At 46.0% G+C, this 22,129-nt stretch overlaps 1 protein-coding gene across 2 annotated transcripts in view; it reads right to left on the bottom strand.

Moving 5' to 3' along the window:
- LOC141980476 (cytochrome P450 2D17-like) overlaps nucleotides 1-17,508 on the bottom strand; it is a 32,398-nt gene extending 14,890 nt beyond the window's left edge. Inside the window, exons 1-3 of one of the 2 annotated variants that reach the window (XM_074941728.1) lie at nucleotides 16,826-17,508; nucleotides 2,955-3,126; nucleotides 1,557-1,709 (exon numbers count right to left, since the gene is read on the bottom strand). In XM_074941728.1, the coding sequence (XP_074797829.1) occupies nucleotides 1,557-1,709; nucleotides 2,955-3,126; nucleotides 16,826-17,038 (538 nt within the window). In that variant the 5' untranslated portion in view covers nucleotides 17,039-17,508. Of the gene's footprint in view, nucleotides 1-1,556; nucleotides 1,710-2,954; nucleotides 3,127-15,426; nucleotides 16,341-16,825 lie in introns of those variants that run through there. The other variant, XM_074941727.1, reaches the window with a different exon arrangement.
- Between the last annotated feature and the right edge of the window lie 4,621 nt (nucleotides 17,509-22,129).

Below are 22,129 nucleotides of genomic sequence, written 5' to 3' on the forward strand. Positions count from 1 at the left end.
TGGGGCGCCTGTCAGTCAATCCTGACTGCCCACTGCGAAGGAGCTCTGAGCTCTAGCAGTTAAAGTCACAGGTGTGGAGAGGCTCTTAGTACTGCCATTGGGGCACCTGTCAGTCAGTGTTGACTGCCCGCTGCGAAGGAGCTCTGAGCTCTAGCAGTTAAAGTCACGGGTGGTTAGGACCTTGGGGCATCCGTCAGCCTAGCCCGGGCTGCCCGCCGCGAAGGGACAGTGCGTCCTAGCGGTTAAAGTCACGGATGGTATAAAACGGGCATAGCTGGCACCTCACCAAACATCCTTGGCCATCGGCTAACAGCTGGGGAAGTTAAAGATGTCTCACAGACTAACAGGGTTGGGCCTGCTCAATACTTGGAAGAGAGACCACCATGGAAAACTTAAGAATTGCAGGTTTGGGCTGCGGATTCAGTCAGTGGTACTGTCAGGATAAGGCCTTTGTCTGCAACCATATTAGGAGAGCCGCAGCCATTAGCTGAGAAGTAGGAAGTCACATCCTCACATTCCATCTAAAATACATTAAAACAATGTAATATCGGGCTGTTAAGAAGGCAATCCTGTCCTAATGGCACCCACTATCACCAGATAAACAAACAGATCTCAAGAGGGTTAAAGAAAACTTAGTGGTCCTCACTTCTCGATTGTTTGTCTGTATGATCTCTGTCTGGTTCTTTGTTTTCATCTGTTACATAATTAATTTTGCTAGGTCTAAATTAGTTAAGGTGGCGGAATCCAGACGAGACTGCCCTTGCATGGCCAACAGGGAAAGTCCGCCTGCCTGACCGGGATTGGCGAGCACAGCATTGTACGCTTACCATGTGTATTCTGCTTGGTAATTGTTAATAAATAGAGGTTATTACTGTGTAAGGCTCTTTCACTGGTAAAAGGTCTTGCAAACCCCCAAACGGTATGCCCTGAGCCCTAGGATTGGGGTAAGGGTGGGTGTCTAAATTAAGAGGGTTACGCCTTCAGCCCTAAGAACTGGGTCAAGTGGGTGCCCCTAGAGTGTGCAAGTAACAGAGAATTGTGTGCAGGTAACAGTACTCATCTCCTTGCCTCGGGACTGAACCCGGGCCGCCTGTGTACAGACAGATGTTACTGTGCTGCTACAGACATTTTTAAGTTGAGGCATAAAAGTGACGTCCTTAAAGACGTCATGGCATGTTTTGGAAGCGTCTTAGTGTTGACGCCTTCACCAGATTCCAGTTGAGATCATTACATTCTACCAACCTAAAATTCCCCTTGGACATTCAATTGGAGGTGTCGGGGGTTTGTTTTTGTTTTACTTCCCATCACAAACTGTCATGTTAAAACAGCTGTCCGGTTGGACCCCACAGGTGGCTTCAAGATAGTGCTGGATGAATGATCACTATGTGTCTGGTCTCCAAAGCACTTTAGTATCCTTCTGGCTATCAGGGATTATGTAGAAATGTGAGATACTGTGTTATTATTCCTTCCTTCATAATCAGTCATATTATCCTTTCATTTCCTTATGTATGGAAGTTACACTGCTCCCCTGCCCCATCTCCCTGGATGCCACAAACCTTTTTCAGAACTGATCGCAGAGCATAGAAATCCAGCTTCCTCGGTCACACGGTGCTCCAAGGATTTCTTTCCCATCCCAAAGTTCCTCAAGGTAGAGAGTGCAAATCTCCTTTGCTCCTTCCACGCATGACCATATCTTGCAAGCACCACCCCTGGAAAATATTAACAAACAAGAGACATAATAACCTCTGAGAAGCACCATACAAAATTCACTGGACAGCAACAAAATAGGGCTGAAGGGACTGGCTTCTGAGGAAGGATAAAAGGAACCAAGTACAGCTTGGCCAAATGGCAACTAATGGGAGCTATTATTGCAGCCTTCATAGGTGTAGGTGGTTAGTGCAGAAGGAGAGGGATTATTCAGGGAGGTCCAAGGTATAGCTAGGAGTAAGGGGATGAAGTTCAGGACCAAATCCACAGCTCCTATAACCGGATGCAATCAATGGAGCTAAGCCATGCTATAGCCTCAGGGTGTGAGGCTCACGCTGGATGTCAGAAAACATTTCCCAATGATTAGATCGAGTAAACTACTCAATAGTCTCTCAAAGGAATTCATGGATGCCCCACCACAAGTCATTTAAAATTGGATTGGAGAAAGCCCTGGAGAACATACTATAGGGCGCATTCTTGCCTTGGCCAGAGTATGGGCCAGGGTGAGACTGAGAACATAGGCGGTGCGTAACGGAGGCTGGAGGAGGCTAAGCCTCCCCAAACTTCTGCGAATAATCCCCACCATGGCCCCAGGCCAGCGGGAGGACTCAGAGCTCCTCCAGCCAGCCAGGGCTCGGGGTGGCTCAGGCAGGCGGTGGCTTGGGCAGGGCTTCTCCAGCTGCAGTAGGGAGCTCAGGGCAGGGGACTAGCCTCCCCAAATGGGGGGTTCACATACTGCCCATGGTTGAGAAGATGTGACTCTATAGGTATTTGTCCAGCTCTAAGCTTTCTAATGAAAGTGCTTTGGGATAACCTGAGAGGAATCCAGCCCAACAAGCCTCCCTTTTAGGTTGCTTTTCTTTCTACCCTCCCCCACTTTCACTCTTGGGTCCTGGAGGTTCCTTGGAAGGAGGCTATTTTTTTTTACAAGCCGAGGAAGGTGCCTACATATGGTGAGGGGTAGGAATCCGCCAGTTCTGACAGTGGCAGCCAATCGGTGTTGATTGGCATGTACATCCCACGGAGCATTTCAGAATGGCCCTGTCTTAGTAGTTGCTGCAGCGCTGCAGTTGGGAAGGAGAGTCCCCATTTTCATCTAGCCTGACTTCCTCCTCGCGAGAGGCAGTGTCAGGGGCAGACTCCAGCTCACTCGCTAAGTCCCCTTCAACCTCTCCAGCAGCTCAGATGATAAAGCCAGTCCCCCTGCAACGCTGCCAGAGAACTATGTTAGTTTCCAAGGTACTTGCCTTCAGAGTTCTCTCCATAACCCAACTGTTCATATATAGGAAAGTATGGTCGGTCAGCAAAGTCCTCTGATTTCTGGACCAATGCTTCCTTTACTGCTTTGAATCCATTCACTACTATCAGATTACTCCAGCAGTTCTGAAGACTAAAGACATCTCCATATTTTTTACTCAGCTGCCAAGAAAAGAAAAGGGGAAAATATATCGTTGGAAGCCAGATGGGGTCTTTAACAACTACCAGAGGTCAGGACCTCTTTTGGTGTCTCCAAGGATAACAGACCCAAGCGTACATTGTTCCTGGTGTGGCACTGGTTTAACCACTGACACAGACAGCCTTCTACAACGCTTCCTGCAGCACATGGCTTTGCATAGGCGATATCCCATTCAACCACTGACCGGGCCCAACCTTGCTTCGTTTATGAAATCGGATATTATCACAGAGGGTACAGCAGTGCTGGCTACAGATACACACAAAATAAAAATTACTGACATAAGGGATTGGGGGTGGGGAAGGGCGTTTCCTGTGATGCTGGCAAACGAGGTGCCAGCGCTTGCCCAGGCTGCAGGCATTAGCTAAGAACTAACAAACTCATAGCTGGAGACCAGACCAGGTCACCTGTATGTTAGTTTGCTCAAAGTAGGTATTAGTCTTACAAGAATGTATTTCGTGTTTAGACTACGAAATGCTTGTGAGTTGCTGCAGGCGTTAATCTCACTTGCAATGTCGGTGTTCCACGCCACAAGAAAATCTGTACGTTTTGCGTTATAACTTAGCAAATGTCCGCTCTGCGCTTGTGAACCAGGCACAGGACTCCTGCCACACCCCATCCAGAAGGGCTATCAAAATCAGCTGGGTCAAGGAACATTGCAATACAAAGGACTGCTTAATGGCCCTATCCCCCCTTGGAAATCCTGTGTGCAAGGAAGCTTGTTCTGTGGACTTGGAAGCTGAATGAAGGAAATCAAACAAAGTCACAGGAAAATTTTCCATCTCTTTGGCTGTCTGAACTCTGACAGGGCTAGAGATCCCCAGGGCTGCCTGCTGGGTCTGCCCCGAAAGACACTTTGAATAGACACATCACTGCAACTTGCTCACTCTTAGGATTTAGATGGTAACTCATCTGTGAGTATATGTTTGCTTGCTTGAACCCGCAAATAACTTTGTAATGTCTTTTTCCTAGTTAACAAAACTTTAGATCATTTATTACAGGATTGGCTACAGGTGTTGTCTTTGGTGTAAGATCTAGGGTACCAACTGATCTGGGGTAAGTGACTGGTCTCTTGGGAATGGGAATAAGCTGAATGTGGGGTGATTTTTTTTGGTGACCATTTATCAGTAAGTTCAGTTTGTCTGGGTGGCAAGATAGACTGGAGAGTCTAAGGGGACTTTCTGTGACTCCATGGTAAGACTGTTACAATGATCCAGGAGCAGGGGTGCCGGAACAGAGGGGGCCAGGGGACTCCCCACTATGGCCAGGCTCCCTGGGTGGCTCTTACCACAGCCAGGCTTGGGCTTCCAGGCTGGCTGGGGGGGGGTAGGGCCTCAGGGGAAAGAGAAGGAGCAGAGGGTGGGGCCACAGAGAGGGCAGGGCCTGGGGGGAAGAAGAGAGGAGAGATAGGGTCACAGAGGGGGCAGAGCCTCATGCCCTCCCACACACTTCTACCGAGGTTCCAGCACTCCTGTCCAGGAGGCAGAGGTGAAAGTAAGCCGGTCCGGTCTGGCATACCGGCAAGAGCCAGTACGCCGTGCCAGACCGGACCGGCTTCCCCGGCAGTGCTTTATAGGGCCCAGTCCTCCGGCCACTGCGGGGAGCCCTGGACCCTTTTAAGCGCCACCGGAGCTCTGGCAGCGGGGCAGTGGGAGCTCTCCCACTCATGAGCCACTCCCGAAAGCGTGACCGTTTCTTTGCCCCATCTCTTAACCTATGTGGGTGGTGCATTACCCCATATACATTCGCCAGGAGATGGCTTATTGCCGCTATGAAATGTAACGTAACTATGAGGGTATCCTAGCCAATGGTGTTCGGAGCCTTGCAGCAGATGGCAATGACACTCAGATAAAGGGAAATGTTAGGGTGTTGACTAGTGCCCTAATGCAGCTCTGATTCAACTATTTTGGTAGGGGAAGAAATCACATCCCTGACTGAAATCATTAACTCGATACAAAAACTGTGTGTAGACCAGACGTGCCTAGAAAGGGGACGCATAAAAGTCCTGCCCTTTTTCCACACTCAAGGGAAACCTGAGGAGAGGGCACCTGTGGAATTGCAGGTGTTCAGCTCGTGCCCAGCAACTTTCAGGTCTTCGACCAAAGCAAAACCAGGTAATCTTCATTGAGATTCTTCTAAGTTCTTGGCTGCAAATCTGAGTTTTGTAATTACGAACCTTGATCCTTTCCCGCAGCCAACAATTGTGTGGTGCAATGCAGGAGAGGGTAGTACAAAGTTCTTTAAGATACCTCTGGACTCTGCTGATCATGTGTGCCAGGCCAGTCCCGTTCCCCTGCAGTAATTCAGATTAGCCTGAAGGCCTTTCTAAATTGTGGCACTTTTCAAGAACCATGAGAGGCAATTTCAGCAGCTGGGATTCTGCAGGGCACTGAAAACCGTGGCCTGTGCCCCTGGGCTACAGGAAAGCATTCCGTAGGAATTGCTTTTGGATTATCCCCCTGTCCTGGCTGAATGCGCTGTCGCTGGCTAGACTAGCTTTGAGGCCACTTTGCACCACTCCGCCAGCACAGAGTGTGCCTGATGTGAGCGAGGACCAGGGCCACTGTACCCTGGTGACAGACAGGCATTGCAGAGCACAAAGCTGAACAGTTTAAAATAATCATCAAATAGTTTAGGCTCAAAATTTAACCTATTTTCAGCTTTTTGTGGGATTTCTTGAGGATTGTCCACTCATACAAGAGAAAATGCCTTTCTGGGCCAAGAATTTAGGGAGAGAAAAACCACAAGTACTTGTTTTATGTGTACGTGAAAAACACAAAGCACAACGTATTGTGTTCCTGCTTTTCTACAGTAACTTTCCTCAAAGCCACATGGGCATCAGCCAACGAGATTAGGGAGCTGGATGGGCTCATTCATGAGGAAAGATAAAATGAGGTAAATATATAGACTGGTCAAATATCTAAGGAAGGGGACTATGATTGATGCCTGCAAGTATCTGAAAGGTGCAAATGGAAAGGACAGAGGGAAATTGTTTAAGGTTGGTTGAAGGAGTAATGGAATGAGACTAAATAATGGAAAATTGACTGTGGACAGCAAGAAACACAACCTCAGCGAGAGGTGTATCAGACTGGGGAAGTGTCCTAGCAGAAGTGATGAAAGCCTCATTGCTGGTTATTAAAAATGGATAAAGCCCTCAGGGGCATACCACGAGAAGGGAGAGGGGTGGATAAGACTAGGCCATTTCTACCTTTAATTTCTAAGAATCTGTAAGTAAAAGGACAGAAAAGGGAATAATACGTTGTTACTAAAATTTCTAAGAATCTGTAAGTAAAAGGACAGAAAAGGGAATAATACGTTGTTACTAAAAAGTGGGCTGTAGCTCACGAAAGCTTATGCTCTAATAAATTTGTTAGTCTCTAAGGTGCCACAAGTACTCCTGTTCTTTTTGTGGATAGAGACTAACATGGCTCTGAAACCTACCATTTTATAGGGACAGTCCCACTATTCAGGATGTTTTCTTATTATATAGGCGCCTATTACCATTCCCTCTCCCCATCCGGATATTTCACACTTGCTATCTGGTCACCCTACCGTCAGGGTTTCTCCTCACTTGGTTGGTTAGTAACCAGTTTTTCCGGAGCCCTCAAGAGGTTGCTTAAAATGGGTTTAACTAGATCTGAGCCCCTCTCTTTCTTATTGGATGATTTTTACAAAGGATTTAAGGGAGACCCAGCTACTGAACACTGGCAGGTCAAGAGTTTCCGAAAGAACCTGTGGCTTTGAGTACCACCTTTTTGGCTGCCCAGCTTGTGCCACCTTAAAGTGGGCTGGTTTTCAGCAGGTGGGTGCTCAGCACTGTGCAAATCAAATCTCTTCACGGTGTCTCAATCAAGCTGAGCTCCCCAACAATTGGGGCAAAGTCACTAGTCACTTCTGAAAACCCTACCCAGACCATTATGAAGAAGGCTCCCACTTTCGCTAAATTTTGAAGGAAAATGATTCACTCAGTGAGACAGAAAAATTATCTGCCAGCCCCTGGCCAGGAGCTGAAATCCACTTCCTGCACAGACCACTGTCTGAGCATCTTCTGTGTGGAGAGAAGAGCCCCTTGCACCGCCTTTAAAAATACACTTGTTACAGCCACGGGAGGTTATTTTTTATGCTATAGAAGGCAACGTTTCTGTTAATGCAATGGTAGGGTGTGAGCTAGGCAACTCCTGATGCCAACTGGCAGAGGGCACAGGGGTGCACAGAGTTTGACAGGAAACCCCCTGGATCAGATCGCTGTGAACATTGTGAAAGTCCAGCGGAACAGGGGCTGGACACTGCAGGGAGATGCCCAGGGGGCTCAGGGCTTGGTGTATGTGTGCCTATCCCTGGCCTGCAGAGAGACAGCAGAGCTTGCACAGAGCTAGAGGGGAGTGCTTATGTTGCCTGGGGCTGGTGGAGTTGCAGATAAGGCTCCCTCACACTAAGAGCAGGCGGTGGGGAGGTGCCCTCATGCCAGGCTCAGGCTCTGAGGCCTGGAGAAGGGGTTGGGTGTCAGAGTCTGAGCCCAAACATCTACCCAGCTATTTTTAGTGCTATAGCCCAAGCCCCACAAGCCTGACTCTGTAGCCCCCAGCTCCAAGACTTGCTGCCGCAGCATTTTTTTGGCCATATAGACATGTGCTGTGATGCTCAGAACGGGGGTCACACAATTTGTCTTCCCAGCAGCACCTCATACATCCCTAGAGAGTGCTTCTGGAATCATGTTTCTCATCAGGCTGGGCCATGGTTGACTTTAATCTATCTCTGGATATTACAACACAGAGCAGACAGCTTCTCCCCCCGGCTTTGTTAAAATCCAGGCAATGCCCCTGTTCCCTCTGAAATCAATGGCAAAATACTCACTGATTTCAATGGGAACTTGGTTGAGCCCTAAATCTGAGAGTGAGATTGGTTATGTCCTGGGAGAGTCCCATGCTCGTTTCATGGAGGTTAGGTCCCTCAATGGCTCTTAGCCAAGATGGTCAGGGCTGCAACCCCATGCTCTGGGTGTCCCTAAGCCTCTGACTGCCACATGCTGGGACTGGATGGGAGGGGATGGAACACCTGATAATTGCCCTGTCCTTTTCACTCCTTCTGAAGCATCTGGCATTGGTCACTGTCGGAAGACAGGATCCTGGGCTACACGGACCATTGGTCTGACCCCCCATGGCCATTCTTATGCCAATCAGAATCGATGCCACTCCAGATCCTCCAGTGGGATAGGTGGAGCAATCTGATCCTGATTTGTAGAGTTGTAAGGAATAAATTAGGGGTAGATTCCTCATTTATTCCAATGATGTCCAATATACTCGCAACAGCACTAATATGCTTAGACATGAGACTCATAATGGTACAGTTCTGATGGGTCCCATCAATACTATCTGCCTTCTGGTAGATCATTTTGATGGTCTCCTCCATCTGCTGTTTCTGCTCAGGGACTTCTTCACAAAGAATGCCATGTTTTTGACTCTTCCATAGCTTTCTGCAAACTTTCTTATTTCCTCCTTGCTGTTGGGGAGGGGGGTGTTCAAGGAGATGCCCATATGGACAGCAACAAAACAAGCCATAGACGCACTGTTAGAGGGCTTTCCCTTCACCTTCCCACTTCCCTGGTTCTTGTCACGCAGACAGCAAGCAGAAAAAGACCAGAAGTCCGAAATGCGGACAATGTGATGTTTATTGGGGTTAGTTTCCAAGCAAGCATATTCCGAAGCCCTTCATAACAGTTGGGCTTATCTCTATATGCCGCCAGAGTCTATTCCCGTGTTCCCTTCCCAACTCTGACGCTGCGGAGCCTTTACCCTGTTTCCCTCCTTTCCAGCGCTGACGCCGCAGAGCCTTGCCTGTGTCCCTGTTCCCCCTGCTTTAGCGAGCATGATTCCAATTTCCCTTCCACTTCCTGCTTGACCCCAGTTTATATAGTAATATTCTCAGCTACACCTTAACCAATCATTTTACTGAAATTTAACTAATCAATCCTAACATATTGTAACATAATTCTCTTACCAATTATATCCCACTACCCTAATTCATTTATACCTACCAAAATTAATTATACAGCAGACAGAAACAATTAGAGAACCAGACAGATTAACAATAGAAAAGTGGGGACCATAAAGAAAAAACAATACAGAAATGGGGGTTTCACAACCACAACAACTGATAAGAGATTTCTTGCCAGACAGGATGTTATCAAACTAAGTTTTCTTGAACCATCTTAAGATCTGTTTCTTTATCTGGTGGTGATGGGCACTAGCAGGACAGGATCGTCTTCCTAACAGCCCAATACCACCTTATTTCAACGTGACTGGTTTGGAATGTGAGGATGTGGCCATACGCTTCCCAGCTTATGGCTGGCTGCCCCTGCTGCTTAGTCAAAGGCCTTAGCCTAAGAACAAGGCCTCAGACTTTCTTAGTGAGAGAAGGCCCATACACAGGCGGACTGTGATTTTGATTCTTTGTTTTCATACCCCTGTAATTAGCTACGTGATAAAAATACACCGAAGTTCTTAAAGTATAGGCTTTACAGGCAGGCCTGCACAGCTATATTCTAACACGCGCACCAGAATGTCCGAGTGTTATCGGTTCATTACATTCGTGAATTAAACAGTTAGGTGCCAACTGATGTACAGCATAGAACTGTTTACACTGGAGACTGAGGACCTGATCCAGTCGAGCATTTAAGCATGTGTGACTATGGGACTACTCATGGTCTTCACATTAGGCATGTGCTAAATCCTTTGCTGGACCAGGGCCTCACTTAGCACATTATGGGCCATATTCTCCTCTTACGCACGCCAGCGTACATCAGGAATAAGCCCACGGATGAGCTATTTGATGATGGTAAAGCTGATGCAAGTGTTGAATCTGGCCCTCAGTGTGCTCTACACATTCATTTTTCCATCATTTTAATTACTGCATTTTTGAAATTTTTGCTCTAAATTGGCCCTTAATGTTCAGATTTTAATGCTAATTAAAACAAATGTACAAGGCCCAGCTCTCAGGATATGGCACCCTCATTTTAGGACACACCATGGGTGATGTGTAAGAGTGCAGCAAGCGAAGGTGCCATAGGCCCATCTTCCTAGGGGTACAGCCTACGTCGTTTCTTCTATACCAACCCTCCTTCCTTGCTGCCACTGTAAAGGGGCATGGCCGGGGTGTACTGAGGCCCTACTGATCTCCACTTGTCATACGGGCCCGTGGTTAGTTGGTGTATTAGTCTGCTCTAAATGACGTGAGGAGACAAGAACATCTCAGTCAGCCCAGGTTTGGGAGAGCACAAAGACTAGCTTTCTGTCCCCCATTTTGAACTGTGCTGTGCTCTCCTCAGTCATAGCTGAGGACCCAGGCCACGGAGACCATTTCAAACCCCACAGTATTTCTAAGTGATCAGTATGGAAAATAAACTCTCAGAATTCATGCTAGGCTAGGGACTGTAGCAATCAGGGAAGAGGGGATGGGATACAGAGCCTTTCATCCTAGGTCAGTGCTTCCAATCCTGCTTCTCAGACCATTGCTCAGCGGCTATGGGGAGATGAGTGAGTGGCCTCAGTCAAAGTGCCAGTAGGCTAGTTATCCACATCACCTAAACAGCTTCACAACCAGCAGGAACTTTGTTGGCATTGTCAGTAGAGAGGACAAGGACCAAGCAAGGGCCATGGAGACTTAATTACCCTCTTGTGCAAACAGCAGGTTCAGATCCAGGCTGAGACACCCAGTATTGACAGGGAAAGGACAGTGATGAGTTTCCATCCATGCCTCTTGTGAAGCCCTGCTCTGTGGAGAATAGCAGACCCCTCAGTTTCCAGAATATGATGTAACTGGAATATGCTTTATGCAAAAGGGCTCTTGTAAGGTATCATTACAAAGCTTATAGTCTGCTAAGTCTGTTCATCCTATTTGTTTGCATGTATTATTTCAATGTCTGGAGTTAGGAGAATAAGATATAAACTTGTATTACTGATGTAAATGTATTAAGTGGAAGCCATTAAGGGTGCTTCCAAATCAAGGACCTGTAAATGGCTCTGTTTACTTGCAAACCTTCTTGGGTACCTGTGGCCAGCCCTGGAAGAATGGAGGCTGGGCTCTCACAGGACATGTGAACGTGTCTCCTGATACTGGGATCTATCTTAAACCTGGTGCTTTTCCATTTAGAAGGAGGGGTGGGGACCAGAGAGACAAAAGATTCCCGCCTTGAGCCAAAGTTATAAAAAGGGGGTGGAACAGAACAAAGGGGGTTCCAGTCATGAGAAAACCTCTGTTTTCCACCTAAGATGTCTGCTGGAACTAACAAGGATGGTACCAGGGGAAAGGATTGGGCCCAGACTAGGAAGGAGTCTAGTTGGTGGAAGAAGCTTATTGGAACATCTCTGAGGTTGACATATTACCTGTAATCAGTTTCTTAATGCATTAGACTTAGACGTGCATGTTTTTGCTTTATTTTGCTTGGTAACTTACTTTGTTCTGTCTGTTAGTACTTGGAACCACTTAAATCCTACTTTTTATACTTAATAAAATCACTTTTCTTTATGAATTAACCCAGAGTAAGTGATTAATACCTGGGGGAGCAAACAGCTCTGCATAGCTCTCGATCAGTGTTATAGAGGGTGGACAATTTATGAGTGTACCCTGTATAAGCTTTATACAGAGTAAAACGGATTTATTTGGGATTTGGATCCCATTGGGAGCTTGCTGTCTGGGTGCTGGAGATAGGTTACCTGCTGAGCAGTTTTCACTGAAAGCCTGCCGGTTTCGGGGTGTGGTCCAGACCCTGGCTGTGTGTTGCAGCAGGCTAACATGTCTGGCTCAACAAGGCAGGGTCCTGGAAGTCCCAAGCTGGCAGGGAAAACGGGCTCAGAGGTAATTTCAGCACATCAGGTGACAGTTCAAGGGGGTCTCTGTGATTGAACCCGTCACAGTGGCATAGTCGAGCAGGATCTGTGCACAGCTGATTGCTTTGAGACACTGGTAGTGATTTTAAGTGAGTTTTAAGTGTGCTGGCTGGACAGCAGACAAAGTGGTTAGTGGTTTGTTATTTTCTGTTTGCTTATTTCGGGAATGGGAAGTAGGAACAGGAAAATGAGTGAAAGCAGTGAAGCGATTGCGAAGTTGGAGCTTCTTAGGCTGCAAGGTGCAGAAAAGGAGAGGGGGCTCAGAGGTACTTTCAGCACATCAGGTGACAATCCCAAGGGGATCTCTGTGACCAAACCCGTCGCAACAACATCCTGTAAAGCAGGGGTCGGCAACCTTCGGCACGCCGCCCATCAGGGTAATCCACTGGCGGGCCGTGAGACATTTTGTTTGTTTGTTGACCGTCCGCAGGCACAGCCCCCTGCAGCTCCCAGTGGCCGCAGTTCGCTGTTCCCGGCCAATGGGAGCTGCGGGAAGCGGCGGCCAGCACGTCCCTGCAGCCCACGCCACTTCCCGCAGCTCCCATTGGCCAGGAACGGCAAAGCAACCGAGCAACAGAGATTGGGACAATGGAAGCAAGAACACCAGCATGAGGAGAAGCACCTTGTTGACTGTGAGCAAGAGAGCGGGATAGGCACAACCTGGCCCCACCAGTACCTTTAAATTAGGGATCGTGTTTCTCAAACCTCTAGAAATGTTATTCTACACAGAAAGCAAACTCTAATAGAAGTGATGTGTGACGCTCTCCTTAGCGAGCCCAGAACTCTAAGCCACTCTGTCACCTCTCTGCCATAGCCAGAGAGAGCTTTGCTGGAGCTTAAACTTGTGTCCTGCCTCACCTGTCTGTCTGCCTTACTAGCCAACTCCTTGAGAATCTGCCAGTCTAAACTTGGCTTTGCAGAGAACATTCAGGGAACCCCAAGTCCTGTGTTCCCCAGTGACATGTCTTGGTAGTGTCCGGTCCCTCTCACTGGACAATCATAGAAGTCCGCTGCCTCCCGAGAGACACACCAGCTTGTTGGCTCAACTGAGGATCCACACCTCACTTTAATATAACAGCACTAAGATGCATTTATAATAAAACATGAATAAGTTTATTAATAAAGAACAGAGATTTAAGTGATCTTAAGCAGAGATAATAGGAGCAGAAGATGGTTACAAATAAAACAAAAGAAAACACACTTTCTAGTGTCTACAGTTTAACAGATTATAATCCTGGTCTGAGGCAATTTCTCACCTCCAGTCAGTTCTCAGCCTCTTCAACCCACATGGCTGATGGACCCACTTTCCACAGCTTTCAAGAACACTGGCCTCTTTTGCCCCTTAAGGGATGGATAGCTAAGGGGTCCTCTCCTTTTCTTTTTATAGAGCCAGCACCCAGCCTGTCTCTCTCATATCCTGGGACAGACATGGCTACAACTACACTGCATACTTCTTTTTATAGTCCTGTGCAATGTTCCCTCTAATTTTTTCCATCCAGGTGTGGAATGAATTTTGTTCTGCGCACCAGTATCGAGGTAATGTGTGGATGTGCGCCACCACTAGGAACAAAAAACCTAGACATAATATAGATTTTTTAAAAGTTACCATAGGGCTAATTACTCCAGCCAGGACATCTTAGGCATTTTAGAACTCACTACTGAAAGAATTACATTTAAGCCTAAGAGAGAAATAAAAATTATGAAAGGCACAGACCAGTCAAAAAACTCAAACAACAGCACTTTGAAAGACTAAAATTACAGAGAACATGTGTGCATTGCAGGAAATATCAAGAAGTAACAACAACAATGTAAGTATGTGTTGGGAGGTGAGTGTAAGAGAGAAACACATAGGGTGTGTGTGTGTGTAACTGTGTGAAAGAGACACACGCGCTGCCCCTTTAAGTAGATGGCACGGACAAGTCTGAAGCCGCTTGTTCGGACACAGCAGCAGCCGCCGCCAGCAAGCTCTGTCCCAGGTCCCACTCCTGAGCCCTGCAGAGATGAGGTACAGAGGGGACGGACACCCTGACATCAGAGCCCCCTCATCCCCCCGGCTTCTTTCTCTAGGACAAACTTGTTTATCAGCTGCCTCTGCAACATATTTTAAGACTCTATTACAACACATACATAGATAACTCTCTATACACAACCCAGACACACCTCACACAATGCTATCCATGGCCAGCGGGTCACCAGTTTTTATAGGATACCTTACAAAACACTGTTTGGCTAAATATTTGGACATCACTGAGTTGAGTGTGCCCTTTGACAGTTAGCACACAGCGGGTCTTATCTCCCCTCTTACAGGGCTGCAGGAGGGTCAGCCATTGGCACAATTTCCATGTCATATTCTTGGAGCCCCAGGTTCCACCGCAGCAGTTTGGAATTAGTGTCTTTGGGTCTATGTACCCAAATTAATGGAGAGTGGCCAGTTAAAGCCCTGAACTCTCTGTTAAAGAGAGATGACCTTAATTGCCCAATTGCCTACTCAACAGCATAGCATCCTTTTCCTATGACAGAGTAATTCTGTTCAGTGGGAGTCAGGGTTTTGCTCAAGAAAGCAAGGGGATGCTTTTGTAACTTTCCCCTGATTGCACTGCTACTGCACCTAAACCAATGTCGGACACACCAGTTCAAACATTTCATCAAAATCAAGACTGGCCAGAACAGGCTTTTCGGACAGCATTTTCGTTTGCCTTATCAAAACCCTGTGGGCAAACCTTTGCCCACACGGCTGTGTTTGGTTTTCTCTTCTTGCACAAGCCTGTGATAGCAGACACAACATCAATGAACCCCTGCACAAATTGGCAGTAACAAATAACCAAGCCTATGGAAGGCTGGAACTCCGTTTTGGTCTGGGATATAAGCCAGTTAAAAACGGCTTGCACTTTCAAGGGGTCAGGAAAGATTTCCCTGCTCTCAACCCAGTGTCCCAAATAAGGAACCTTGGCTGCTCCGATTTCATATTTACAATACTACCACATCCCTGTGTTTTGGGCAATACATTTCCCAAGTGATTCTTGTGCTCTGACCAAGAACTGCTCAATATCGCAAGAGGGTTGATATAAGCTCATCCAAAGTCCTTTGATTGGCAAGCCTCTGAGAAGTGGCTCCTGCATTAATTAACCCAAGCGGTAACATTTTGAATTCATAAAGTCCCATATCTGCAGATTTCTTCTGCATCGTTTATCTCTCACCTTTCTTTCTTTCTTTCTTTCTTTCTTTTTATAAATAAGCCTTTTGATTTTAGATACTAAAGGATCGGCATCAGCATGTTTTTGGGGTGAAATCTGAGTTATATAGTGACCTGGGTGTGTGGCTGGTCCTTTGGGCTCAGAAGAACCTTTTATTTAATGAGACTGGTTGTAAAGAACCACTCACCTTTCTTCCTTTACAGCTTCTAACCCATTCAGCATGGCCACATTTTTCCATCCAACCTGAAGAGAGAAGATCTTCCCAGACTTCTCACGGGGCTGTCAAGTAAGAGGGCAAAGAGATAAAAAAAGAACGAAACAGGATTAAAGAGAAAAACCAGCTACACAGGCTGTACCTTAACATGAGAGACACTGTAGCATAGTCTGTGGCAGGCAGAGGGCACAGGGGCTTTGACTGCAGAGTGCTTAATCCCTGTAAGGCTGTCGACCCAAGAGGGAATATGCCCAAACCTGCTAGGAGGGATCCACGTTTTCATATCATGCCGTGCAGATTTGGGTGGGAAGCCAAACAGTGTCCCTCTCCCCGGCCATCTTAATTTCCCAATCGCTCTTTGTCCATAAAGAACATTGCTGGCTTTCAAAGTCCTGTCTCACTGCACCAATACTCAGCTGTCCATTAGCGCTGGTCAAAACTCAATTTCCAGTTAGCGGGAAATGTTGACGTTTTGAAATTTGTTTCCAGCATGAAAATGAATTTCCCAGACATTGACATTTCCAACAAAGTTCTGTTTTGGAAAGTTTTTGTTTCAAAATGTCATTTTGAAATCTGGACGTTTGGATTCTAATGCTGTTTTGTTACATGGGGCTTTTTTATTTGTATAGGATTACATTTTATCCATAACATGTCAGTGGTAATAGCACTCTGAATAGTACTGCTACTGATGTGTTGCGAAATAATATAAAAATAATTAGAAATGAAGAACTCGGAAACAAACATTTTCCAAAGTCAACACATTTTCCCTTTAAAAGGCCACCCCCAGGGAATAGTCATCAAAACCAGCATTTCTGGTCTAAAAAACGGTTCAATGAAGACATTCCCACCAGCTCTACTATACAGCTGTGTATGGGACCCATTGCTAAAGTGATGTAATTCTCCAATTTACACACACCCCTTGGGAGGGTGCGTCCAAGTCCTAGTTTAAGGGCCCAAATGAGGAATAAGGCACTTACATTGCTGCTTTCTCAACCATTAGAGTAGTGTGAACTAGTGTCAATGCTTTCTTTATGTTAACATTTATTTTAACAAGTATAGTGAACGATGCAAACTGGTTTACAGTTTTGATGTACATATGGTTCCATAATGTATTACTGATCAACAATTAACCAACCACCTACAGTGAGACGGGGATGTCACAAGTTCACATGATGAAAATTAGGGATGGTTTTTGCTTTGCTTTTATTCTGTTTAGCTTTTCTCCTTTTATAGATTGAAATCTTCCTGCAATGCAGTAAATAATAAGTGCAGTTCAGCTGCCACACAAGAACTGGAAACCGATCTGGCATGGCTGCTATTCACCAACCCTCTCTGCCAGTCAGTGAAAGGCATCTGTCCCTCTGGCACTTACCTCTGTTAAGGCAAGGCGAGGACATTGGAAATTGATCTGCAGCAAGTTCCCAATGAAAGGGAAGGAGACAGGACCCGGGGGGTAGTTGTTCCATCTCTTTCTGCGCTTCATGTGATCGAAAAGCAGGATAAAGACAGCACAAGAGAGGCCAAGTGTTGTGAAGCTGTTCCAGAAGGATGGGAGCTGAGACCCGAGCCAGGAGAGCAGTTCCATTGTGTCTCTCCTACCTCACTCTGTACCCCCAATACATTTTTCCCTTTCCCCTCCAACACTTTCCCTATTCCTGTTTCACCTTCTCCCAGTCTGTCTTTCTGTTTCTTTCTCCTACTTTCCCTCTCTCACTCTCCCCATCCCTCTCTTCCTTTCCCTCCGTTTTTATCTATTTCGCTAGTTATTCTATTCTAGTCACGCCCTCTCTTCTAAGAATGAAGTGCCATAAGCCTACACAGGACTTTACAAATAGCAAAGTGCTGGGCTGTGTAGTTATTGTTTCTCTTCAGCTCCTCCCCAGACCTCGTAGGAGTGGTGATGAAGGTGTGCCTGTCCCCACTTTACGCAAGCCATAATTTTACACAAAATCTGTAGGAGGAGTCACAGCTGGGGGCCGATCTTGTGATAGTTGGAGTCAAAAAACGTACCGGTGAGGACTCTTGATTCCCTCCCACTCTCTCCACCGCTTCACTTCAGCAACAGAATTAGCTAAAAAGGAAGAGGTTTGATTGGGTTTGTTACCTCTGACAGCACTATCTCGGGTTGTTGTTTTTAATATATGGCTGCTCATCCCTGTGGTATCTAACCATCACAGTGGCACTACCTAAGAAGGATCTGAGTTATCCATGACTGGAATTATAACAATTGAACATCAATCATTAATAACATAACTTAATTACAACCTAACTTTTTCAAAATCATTTATGCACATGTTTTCTAGGAGGTTTAACTACATAGAAATGTCTGTCTTACTCTGTTATTACGATCGTTCAGTCAAAGTAAAGGTGAGCCAAAGTGCTGCATTCCTTAAAAGCTCACTTTTGATTGATTTTAACATTAACTAATTAACAATTTGACTTGTAAATCCTCAGAGAAGTCAGTCAGTACGGTCAGCCCTGTGGCCTGAAGCTTAGGAAAGAAGGAAGGTAACAGAGTCAGCTCTCTGCTGGAGAGCAAGAGGAGTGGACTGAGCAAGGCAGCACCACATTTACATATGAACTTCAGATAGTTTGGGGACATAGGGGTATAACTTGGCTGAGTTTTGAACTTGCGACCCATATTTTGGAGATTATTCTGGTGGGAACGACCTGGGCAAAGCCTGAACAATGACTGAGTACAGGGTCACCCAGAAGAAGACTGATGTTTGCCACGGTCAGGTAAGAGCCCTTGGACAGAAGGAGGCCAAGTTCCAGAAAAAAGAGAGATTGTCCGTTCTTGGTTAATTGCTGGGACTGCTTTTCGTAAGAACTCTAAGGGGGCTCTTAGATCACTGATTCCCCTGGTACCATAACAAAACAAAAAATAAAATCTGAGCGGAAAGCTACAGTTGCCTGATATGGGCAGAGCTCAGCAGTGGTTCTAGTCATAGAGCAAGTGGAGGACAGAACCCCTCTGCAGTTCTGGTCACCTGGCCAGCAGTGAGTGGAGCAAAGTGGCAACTGGTCTCACCTACAGCTTGCAAGCAGACTGAGAGCTGCTGTGGGGACTATGGTGGAAGCAGAGGAGTCTACAGCATCCGTCTACACTGGCCTAAAGACTTTGGTGAGGTCTCTCTGTCCTAGCTACTGAAACTGTTATAGCAGGAGGTGGTAGAGCAAGCAGGTATGGATTTGCCTATCAAAGGCGCCTAGATTGGACATAGGGGCCCAGATTACTGAGTGGAGACCCGAGCCAAAATTAAGCAAATTGTAGCAAATCATCTAGAAAGAAGACGCTGGCCCTTGCTGCTGCCGATGCCATTGGCCGAAGGGTTACAGTACTCAGTGCCCTAAATTTGGCGAAGGTACATTGTACTCCTCGTACATAGCAAAGAGGTTTAGCTTTAAACTTTAAAGTTCTGCTTTAAGCAAAAAACTCAATTCATTCTTAACTATGGAGTTACAGTCTGGGAATCCTGGACCTACTGAAGTCAAGGTCAACCCCCCACTGATTTCGTAGGTCAGGGTTTTACTGCAAGCCTCCATAACAAACATAAGAGCTTCCACATGACTGCTCCGGTGAGCCTGCATTTTGTGAACTCATGGAGCACCAAACCTGAGCCGTCCTTTGTAGGTGATACAGCTGAGGAATTGTCACAGATTGAAGTGTCATTAGAGGAGGATTTGGAATTAATTGATAAACTGAACAGTAACAAGTCACCGGGACCAGATGGCATTCACCCAAGAGTTCTGAAAGAACTCAAATGTGAAATTGCAGAACTATTAACTATGGTTTGTAAACGGTCCTTTAAATCAGCTTCTGTACCCAATGACTGGAAGATAACTAATGTAACACCAATATTTAAAAAGGGCTCTAGAGGTGATCCCGGCAATTACAGACCGGTAAGTCTAACGTCAGTACCGGGCAAATTAGTTGAAATAATAGTAAAGAATAAAATTGTCAGACACATAGAAGAACATAAATTCTTGGGCAAAAGTCAACATGGTTTCTGTAAAGGGAAATCATGTCTTACTAATCTATTAAAGTTCTTCGAAGGGGTCAACAAACATGTGGACATCGGGGATCCAGTGGACATTGTGTACTGAGATTTCCAGAAAGCCTTTGACAAGGTCCTTCACCAAAGGCTCTTACGTAAATTAAGTTGTCATGGGATAAGAGGGAAGATCCTTTCATGGCTTGAGAACTGCTTATAAGACAGGGAACAAAGGGTAGGAATAATTGGTAAATTTTCAGAATGGAGAGGGGTAACTAGTGGTGTTCCCCAAGGGTCAGCCTTAGGACCAATCCTATTCAACGTATTCATAAATGATCTGGAGAAAGGGATAAACAATGAGGTGGCAAAGTTTGCAGATGATACTAAACTGCTCAAGATAGTTAAGACCAAAGCAGACTGTGAAGAACTTCAAAAAGATCTCACAAAACTAAGTGATTGGGCAACAAAATGGCAAATGAAATTTAATGTGGATAAAGGTAAAGTAATAAACATTGGAAAAGATAACCCCAACTACACATACAATATGATGGGGGCTAATTTAGCTACAACTAATCAGGAAAGAGATCTTGGAGTCATCGTGGTTAGTTCTCTGAAGAGGTCCACGCAGTGTGCAGCGGCAGTCAAAAGAGCAAACAGGATGTTAGGAATCATTAAAAAAGGGAGAGAGACTAAGATGGAGAATATCTTATTGCCCTTATATAAATCCATGGTACACCCACATCTTGAATACTGCACACAGATGTGGTCTCCTTATCTCAAAAAAGATATACTGGCATTGGAATAGGTTCAGAGAAGGGCAACTAAAATGATTAGGGGTTTGGAACGGGTCCCATATGAGGAGAGATTAAAGAGGCTAGGACTTTTCAGCTTGGAAAAGAGGAGTCTAAGGGGGGATATGATAGAGGTATATAAAATCATGAGTGGTGTGGAGCAAGTGAATAAGGAAAAGTTATTTACTTGTTCCCATAATATAAGAACTAGGGGCCACCAAATGAAATTAATGGGCAGCAGGTTTAAAACAAATAAAAGGAAGTTCGTCTTCACTCAGTGCAGTGCCAACCTGTGGAACTCCTGGCTTGAGGAGGTTGTGAAGGCTAGCACTATAACAGGGTTTAAAAGAGAACCGGATAAATCCATGGAGGATAAGTCCATTAATGGCTATTAGCCAGGATGGGTAAGGAATGGTGTCCCTAGCCTCTGTTTGTCAGAGGGTGGAGATGGATGGCAGGAGAGAGATCACTAGATCATTACCTGTTAGGTTCACTCCTCTGGGGCACCTGGGATTGGCCACTGTCGGCAGACAGGATGCTGGGCTGGATGGACCTTTGGTCTGACCCAGTATGGCCGTTCTTATGAGGCATGACACCATAACCAGAGCTAGCACAGAAGCCAAAACACACAACTACTCAAGGTTATGGAGAAGAGTTTGCCTTTTGGGACCTTGATTGCTCGAATTCTCTTGCAATATCACTGAATACAGGCTGAGGAGAATGTAATGGGCTGGACACACAGCAAAAGCATTGCAGTCAGACTTTAGGTGCATAAGGCACTTCAAGGTGGAAAGATTTATTTGTTTAGTTTATTACTCAGTGTTCCTGGAATGCTAATTGGGCCTTTACACAACAATAAGCAGCATTAGATGTGCACCTACCATCTCCAGGAACGCCGGCTCCATGTGGAGCTTAAGGATGATCGTCACCACTCTTGGGTCCAGACCATGGCCCCAAGCTAAGACTGGTGGGACTGAGTTTTGAGACCCAGAATATCCAGAATTTGCTGCAGAACTTCAGAATGAGACCTCCAGAGTGAGCTATCCCCAATATCTAATCACCACCAAAAGCATGGACATTGGCCCGGGGGAGCTGACTAACCTGGAGAGTTACTGGACTGGGAAGTCCACAGTGGGTGCTGGTGTAATGGAGGTGGGCGTAACTATATAGCGTGCACCCACAGGGATGTGACCAGTGTGGCTGAGATCATAGAAGGATACAACTGGGCATCCACAACGAACCCATGTGTCCATTCAGCGCTGCCTTTGCTGCATCAGGGCCGGATTTAGGGGCAGGCAACCCAGGCGATCCTAAGATGCAAAGTTATCATCTTATATGACAGGGATAAATCATGCATGTAAAGCATGCATCCAAGTCATGAAATGGGCTAGAAATGCAATAAAAGATAAGGTATTCAAAAGTTTAACAAATGGGGGAGAGGGGCGGGGGGCACCGAAGACTCTCCTTGCCTGGGACGCCATTTGGTCTAGGGCTGGCCCTGCCTACAATATTAAATAAAGAGTTATATACCTAGTGTAATGACAGGTTTCAGAGTAGCAGCCGTGTTAGTCTGTATCCGTAAAAGGAACAGGAGTACTTGTGGCACCTTAGAGACTCACAAATTTATTACAGCATAAGTTTTTGTGAGCTACAGCTCACTTCATCGGATGCATTTAGTGGAAAATATGATGGGGAGATTTTATATACACAGAGAACATGAAACAATGGGTGTTACCATATAGACTGTAACAAGAGTGATCAGGAAAGGTGAGCTATTACCAGCAGGAGAGTGGGGCGGGAGGGGGGGGGAACCTTTTGCAGTGAAAATCAAGGTGAATAACTTAGGCTTGAATAAAGACTGGGAGTGGATGTGTCATTACACAAAGTAAA

The sequence above is a fragment of the Natator depressus genome, chromosome 1 (genome assembly GCF_965152275.1).
Source record: "Natator depressus isolate rNatDep1 chromosome 1, rNatDep2.hap1, whole genome shotgun sequence".
NCBI lineage: Eukaryota > Metazoa > Chordata > Testudines > Cheloniidae > Natator > Natator depressus.